The 6,900-nt window shown below is 61.1% G+C and overlaps 1 protein-coding gene across 1 annotated transcript in view; it reads right to left on the bottom strand.

The window, feature by feature from the left end:
- The window catches only part of ZXDC (ZXD family zinc finger C), a 16,871-nt gene that overhangs the window by 7,244 nt on the left and 2,727 nt on the right, over positions 1-6,900 (bottom strand). The window contains exons 3-7 of the mRNA XM_014584680.2: positions 6,496-6,896; positions 4,623-4,775; positions 4,462-4,540; positions 3,490-3,620; positions 138-308 (exon numbers count right to left, since the gene is read on the bottom strand). Coding sequence (XP_014440166.1) covers positions 138-308; positions 3,490-3,620; positions 4,462-4,540; positions 4,623-4,775; positions 6,496-6,896 — 935 coding nt within the window. The remainder of the gene's footprint in view (positions 1-137; positions 309-3,489; positions 3,621-4,461; positions 4,541-4,622; positions 4,776-6,495; positions 6,897-6,900) is intronic.

Genomic DNA, 6,900 nt, shown 5'->3' with positions numbered 1-6,900 from the left:
AGAGGGCGAGCCAGAGGCGGGGGGGTGGCGGGGGCCGCCAGAGCAGAGCCCGGGCCGGGTGGCCGCAGCCACGGCCACGGGGTGGGGAAAGGGCAGCACTCTCGCTCTCACACACGGCTCCAGGGGCACGAGCAGACCTTGGCGCCGGCTGTGCTGCCGGACCACGTGCGCCTTCATGCTGTGCTTGGAGGCGAAGAGCCTGGCACAGCTGGAGACGGGGCACCGGCTCTTCGGAGCAGCCACGTCCTGCAGGTGCTTCTTCGAATGGATGTAGAGACTGCTGCGAGCAGAGAACCGAGCACAGCACCCTGCAACAGAAAGGGCAACGGGCACCGATCTGACAACCATGCAGAAGCAGGGCCGGCAGACACCCTCACATCCGGACCGCAGGGCCCATGCTTCCGTGCCCTGGGCACTGGCAGACACGCTGGGGTCAGCAGGACTGAGGCCAGGCCCATAGAGAAAACCCCTGGGAGGCCTGGAGTCCTGGCACCCTGACCGAGATGGGGACCCGGGGCGGGCTCGCTGCGCCTGCCCGAGCCTTCGCAGTCACCCCTAAATGCTCACTAGCCACAAATGCACACAGGCCCTCTCCATCAGGCCACCCCTACGAAACGGCCGGGACCTTGCCGTGGCCACAACGCTTCACTCAGAGTCAGGTGACAGGGTTAACCCGACCACGGGATAGAGGCAGGGCCCCTGGGAGGAGACTGGGGGAAGTGACTGAGCCCTGTGAGTTCACGAGGGAAGGGGTGAGACACACACAGACGTCCCCAGCCGTGCGACGGAGTCCTTTCCTGGAGCCTCACGAGACATGGCCCCGGCCTGGAGCCGCACAGGCACCAGCTCACGAGGCCTCCACTGCGGCGAGCCACTCGGACTCGGGGCTGTCACCAGCGCCAGAGAACGGATTGAAACAGGCCCTGACGTCCAGAGCTGGCAACACCGCGCCAGAATGCCATGGCCAAGTCCTCTCACCTTCCCACTGAGAACGGCTGCCCAGAGAGGCTGAGCGGAGTCCCTGAGTGTGGGGCCCAGGGCTGGCACCTCCTCTCCCACGGCCGCAGCTCAGGTGTGCACCTCGCTCTCCCTCTCGCCCGGCCCTGCTCACAGGCACAGTGGGAACACGCGCCCACTCGAAGCCACACGCCCTGACCTTCCGCTGCTGCCCCGCATGGACATGATCGCCGTCTGCTGGGGCCGAGCCGGCAAGCAACTATTAGGACAGAGAGCAGAGTCACCTCCGGGACAGAAGAGCAGGCCTCCGGGAAGGCGGCTCCGGGCCCACAGGCGAGCGGCGCGGGCAGTGCTGAGCACAGGGCAGCCCAGGCCAGCGGGCTGCAGAGCCGAGGCCTGGAGAGCCAGGAAGGGCAGTGGACAGAAGGCTGGCCCAGACTGAGTGGCCAGACCCCTGCTACGGCACGGCCCCCCAGCTGCACGGCCTTGCCCCTTTTTTCCAGCTGTAGCTGACGCGCCCAGGCTGCCCCAGGTTCCAACACGCTGGGCCACCCCTACACACATCCTGCCCTCCCAGTCGCTGCCTAGATTCACCGCTGTCCCAAGGCCGTATGTCAGGCCTGTATGGAACCTGCGGCCACAGCCACCACAGCAGCTGATGCACACGGACGCCTTCCATAAGCCTGAGGTTTACTAACTGCTCAAGCCTACCCACAGCCCAGGAGGTGCGACCCCTCTGGAGGCAGGCCAGGGGCAGAGGGCTCGGCCGCCCGTCTGAGGCTGCGCTGCGTAGGTGGGACACTGGGACCTGGGTGGGGCAGTCTGCCGAACTTGCCTCATGGCGTCCCTGAGCTCCACCTGCTCCTGCCGCTTCAGGGGCCGGTACCCTGCCCCATGGCAGCCCGTGTGCCCGGCAGGGCTCCAGCAGCACCAGCCGTCGCAGCTCGCAGACTAGGTTTCCCCAAACCCAACCCATCCCAGCTTCTACCCTGCGCTCCTGCCCAAGTCCGGCCTCTCCCCTTGCCGTCGGACCTAAACCAGCCGCTGCACTGCTATTCCCACCTTCTCCGTCACCAGTGCTCCCCTCCCTCCTCGCCGCGCCCAGGCCCAGGCGCACCCCTCCAGGATGACCGCTGTATGTCTCAAGCTGTTTGCAGCCTCGAAGTCCACTGAGCCACGTCTCAGCCCCCACTGTCAGCACTGGCCTGCAGTCCCCGCACCTCAGGCAGTACCCTACGCCCGCCCACTTGTCATCGGGCTAGCTCTTCCTCCTCCGGCTGACCGGAGGCCTGCCCAGCCCTCAGAGCACTGTGGGTGAGCGTGGCCCATACACCTGCTGCTGGCTGGCCGTGTGCGCACCTCCACTTGGAACTTACTATACCCGCCACCGTAGACTCAGGACAGTCTAAGAACTGGTCTCAGCTTTAAATGGGTCTTTATTTTCTCCTTTTCCAAATAGGGAAACCTGGAGCAGCAATTTGCCTGAGGTCATGAATTTAGGGAGTGGCAGAGACGGAGTTCAAATTCACCACAATGCAGCCTGCCACGGCTCTCCCCGCTCCCAGGGCACCCACACATTAGCGGAGTCGTGGCAGGGCAGGTTGTCAGTAAATGAGCTAAAGACAAAATTCTCTGACACCTTCTAAAGAGTCAGCCCTGAGCCAGCAGGTGGTGTGGTGGTTGAGGCTCCTGATCTCACGTGGCTCACTCCTAGACCTGGCAGGCTGAAAAACATGCCAGGTGTGTGTGCATGCATGCCCAAAATCCCAGGAGTAGAATGGAGGAAAAGGGACTGTGGTGCGGCGATCTACCCTGGGGGTCATTTCTCACTCTCTCTCTCTCTCCCCAGAGAATATACACAGGGGTCATTTCTCACTCTCTCTCTCTCTCCCCCTCCCCAAAGAATATATACACACCATGGCAAAAAGTCTAAAAAAAAAAAAAGTCAGCCTATAGTCTGTGCTTCAGGGAGCCAACTCCTACACGGCCAACTGCAGTTCAAGCCGCAGACCGGGCCACTCGGGAACATGCTGGGCACACAGGCATGTGGTAGGCGGGAGAAATGGAGGTGACTGCGCATCGGGGTGTGCTTTTTCCTCTTGTCCTATGGCCTAATGAGCGCCTAAACCCTCTAGCCTAAAACAGATGATGAGAACTTGAGACTAGAGAAGTGGGACAGGGGCTGCAGGGTGACCACGTCCTCCGGCTCTGACACACACATGTGCCCTGGGTCTGAGCTCCGTGCCGACATGCCAGTGGGCGCGTTCACCTGCTTCTCCCCTCACTGCACAGGTCACCGGCGCACCACAGGCCACATGGGGGCAGAGCGGAGTGAAGCCAGGCCTGACGCTGGCGCCTGCACTCTCTCCAGTGCCCAGTTCTCACAGTGGCTTGGCCAACCCAATGGGACAAGCCAACATGGCCCCTGTGCTCACTGCCCTAAAGCAACTGAAACTCATCTCCACGCAACTTAACAACACAGATGCTGGTGTAGTACTCAGCTGACGACTCACATAAGTAGCTGAAACCTACCTTCCACGGGACACTCGAAAGGCTTGGTGCCCAGGTGGGTGATGCTGTGGCCTTTCAGGTGCTCTGCCCTGGTAAAGGACTTCCCGCAGCCTTCCACGGGGCAGGTGAACCTCCGGTCATCGTCATGCTTCCTGTGGGGACAGAAAACACAGCAACGGTGGCTCCCTGCACTGCGCACAGCCACCTCACAGAGGTGACTCTTTAAGGTTTTGCAAGATATATCAAACCACAAGCTCTGCACTGCAAAATACATCAGTATGTTGCAGAAAATCTTACTTCTAACTTTAGGTCATGTGAGCAAATATGTGATTTAGTTACAATTAGAAATCCTGCTTTAACGACTCAGGCCAGCAGAACAGTTAGCACAGCTGGGCAACCCTGGCCCTCCAGAACCGCCTAGGAACAGCTGAGTCTCAAATGTGCGGATGGAGCTACTGCCATTGTCTGGCAAGTCCGGTAGCAAGCTGTGAGGGGCCAAGAGATGCACACTCCGAGCCTCAGCTCCAATGCTGAGACAGCGCGTCTTCTTTAAGTACCGCATTCACAGGAAACCAGCTCTGCAAGCTCCAGCGATCAGCCAACCCGAGCTGTGCTGCAGAGCAGGGAGAACAAGAGCATGGGCCGAGGGCCTGCAGAGGGACTGAGATCTGCACAGCGCTGGCTCTCCCCTGGGCCCAGACACCATGCCTGTCGCGATCACCATGAAAGTTTGTAATGACCGGAAGAAACCCTACTTAATGATGCTGAGTTTGAAAAGAGGAACTGTATATGAAGTAAGCCAATCACATCTTTTTAAACGCATACACAGGAAACGCTGTTTGTAGGTGATAAGATTCCTCTTGTGCCCCTAATCATCTACAATAAGCTCTTTTTCTCTTGAAACTTAAAAACCTCAGCTCTTTCCTCCACAGGTGGTTACTGCCCCAAGCCCGCTACTCCCCAAGCCGACCCGCACACCGGAAGGCAGGCTACCTTTTGTGCCTCAGAAGTTTGGACATGCTGGTGAAGGTCCAGCCGCAGCTGTCGGAGTCACAGACGAACGGTCTTTCGCCTTTCGAAAGAAAAGAGCACGAGGTACAGAGACCGCCGCTCCCAGACGCCCGGGGCCCCAGGGCGCACCCACTGCTTCCTACCCGTGTGACTGCGCAGGTGGATTTTCAGCCGACAGGCCTTGTCGTACTGTTTGCTGCATCCGGGAAAGGAACACGAGAAGAGCTCCTGCTCCCTGAAGTGGGCGCGGTTGTGGGAGAACAGGGCGCTCACTGTGATAAAGGTCTTCTCGCAGCCTGAGGACGAGAACACGCACTGCTCACGCACTGAACACGCGATGAAGCCACGCGCAGCAGCTCACGCTAGCCACCGCCCCGGAACACCGCTCGCAGGAAGCAGACGGGAGGAAGGGCTCAGAAGCACCCTCTCGAGAGTTCTGGCAGGAACACTGGCTCCAGTCACCAGAGCAGGATGGCTGACAGCAGCCAAGGCACGTGTGGCCACCTGCCGCGAGGGGACCCGGACGTGGAGGGACTGGTCAAGACAAAGGCCTCTAACCAGACGCATCTCATGGCCAGCTCTGCACCACTGACCCTGGAGACCTTCTGGTCATCTTCCAGCAACTCAGATGTCGCTGCTGCGCTATGAAATCCAGGCAAATCCCACAGAGAAATCAAAGTATCCAGGTCGGGAACCTTGAGCTTTACCGTTACAAACGACCGGAACAGGGAAGGTTTTCCCCTCGACATCTAGGGATCCCTGACAGCCTCTGCACCTGCCGGCCCCACTGCTGCTACCCGGCTTCTCCCAACACCTGCGCGCTCAGCCCCCCCGCGGATCTCCCCTCCCCGGAACAGCCTACACCTCTGCAATCCCAGGCTTCTGCCTGTGACAAAGTTCAGTGGATGACATGAGGCTGGCCCACTGGTGTCTGCCACTCTTCTTAGAGCCTGTGTCACGCCCTCAGGGCCTGTGAACCACCACGGAGAGTCAGACGGCATGGAACCACCAGCCCGAAGAAATCCACTTTCCCAGCAACATAAACGGGGAGGCGTGGATCTCCTTGAACACCGAGAGCTGCCTTCTCTGACCTCACTCTGCCCACACCCTTCCCCTGCCCTGGCAGGTTCCGTTTCGGGCTCCGGTGTGCTCACGCAGAGGTGAATCTGAACACTGCCTCTGCCTGGCAGGAGCCTCCTCCCAACTACAACCCTGCGCACCAAGCCCACCTCCGCAGCCTCTCCTATGCCAGGAAGCTCGCACGTGGGCCACTGGACCGTGCTTGGGGGTCTCTCTTCTGCCGCTGTCCCACACACCACGCCACGCCCCACTGGCCATCCCGAGACCCTCAGGGGGACTGCCTGCCTTGAAGCCAGCCAGCTGCCAATCACACATGGGTCGATACTATCTACCCCAGAGAGGGTCTACCGCCACCACAGCCACCATGACATTCGCACCGAAGTGCCTAACTGGCATGTGGGCGGGGACGCAGACCCCATTCACGGTCTCCTCTCGGCCTCTCACAATCCCACAATGCACACGTTATTAGGAGCATGTGCGTGTGTACGACACGGCTTATACACACGTCAGGAGCCGGCCAGGCGCCTGTTCGGGAGGGCGCCCACGGCTGAGGCCCTGCAGTCCTGTATCTGGCAGTCGCCGGTCTCTGCCCCCAGCAGTCACCCTGGGTATGTGATGGCCCTTTCTAGGACCCGAGACAGGAAAGTAAAGACCCGACTCATAGGGAACGGAACTCTCAATGAAGACGCTGTTATTTTCATGAACCGGGAGCTGCTAAGGGAGACCTGGGGCCCCTCCCTCTGGGAAGTCAAGTCCCACCACCGCAGGGAACTAGAGCACATCCGCCCCTCCACCCAGCGCCAGCCCGGTCAAAGCAGGCCCAGGCCCAGGCCCGGGCCCAGGCCAGGCGGCGCCTACCCCCAACGGGAGCAGCTGCCTACCCCAAGGGGAGCAGCTGGCACCGCCGAGGCCGCCCGCCCGCGGGCCCCGAGTTACCGGGAAAATCACACTTGTACGGGCGCTCAGGCTCGAAGTGGCTGCGCTGGTGGGAGCTGAGCTTGGCGTGCGTGGGGAAGCGCTCGGCGCACACCTCGCACTTGAACAGGCTCTCCTGCTCGTGGCCCTTCATGTGCGCCCTGAGGTTGTAGACGGTGGTGAACTTCTTGCCGCAGCCGCCCACCGGGCAGAGGAAGGGCCGCAGCTTGTCGTGCGACTGCAGGTGCCGCTTGAGTTTGAAGGAGGTGGTGAAGGCCCAGCCGCAGCCGTCCAGCGGGCACTTGAAGGGCCTCCGGGCCTGCAGGCCGCCGTGCGTCAGCAGGTGCACCTTGAGCTGGTGCTTCTTGGCGAAGGCCAGCGCGCACTGCGGCTCGGGGCAGCGGTAGCCCGGCGCGGCGGGGCTGG

The sequence above is a fragment of the Tupaia chinensis genome, unplaced genomic scaffold (assembly GCF_000334495.1).
Source record: "Tupaia chinensis unplaced genomic scaffold, TupChi_1.0 Scaffold147500_1, whole genome shotgun sequence".
Classification (NCBI taxonomy): domain Eukaryota; kingdom Metazoa; phylum Chordata; class Mammalia; order Scandentia; family Tupaiidae; genus Tupaia; species Tupaia belangeri.
This window is presented reverse-complemented; position numbering and strand designations above follow the sequence as displayed.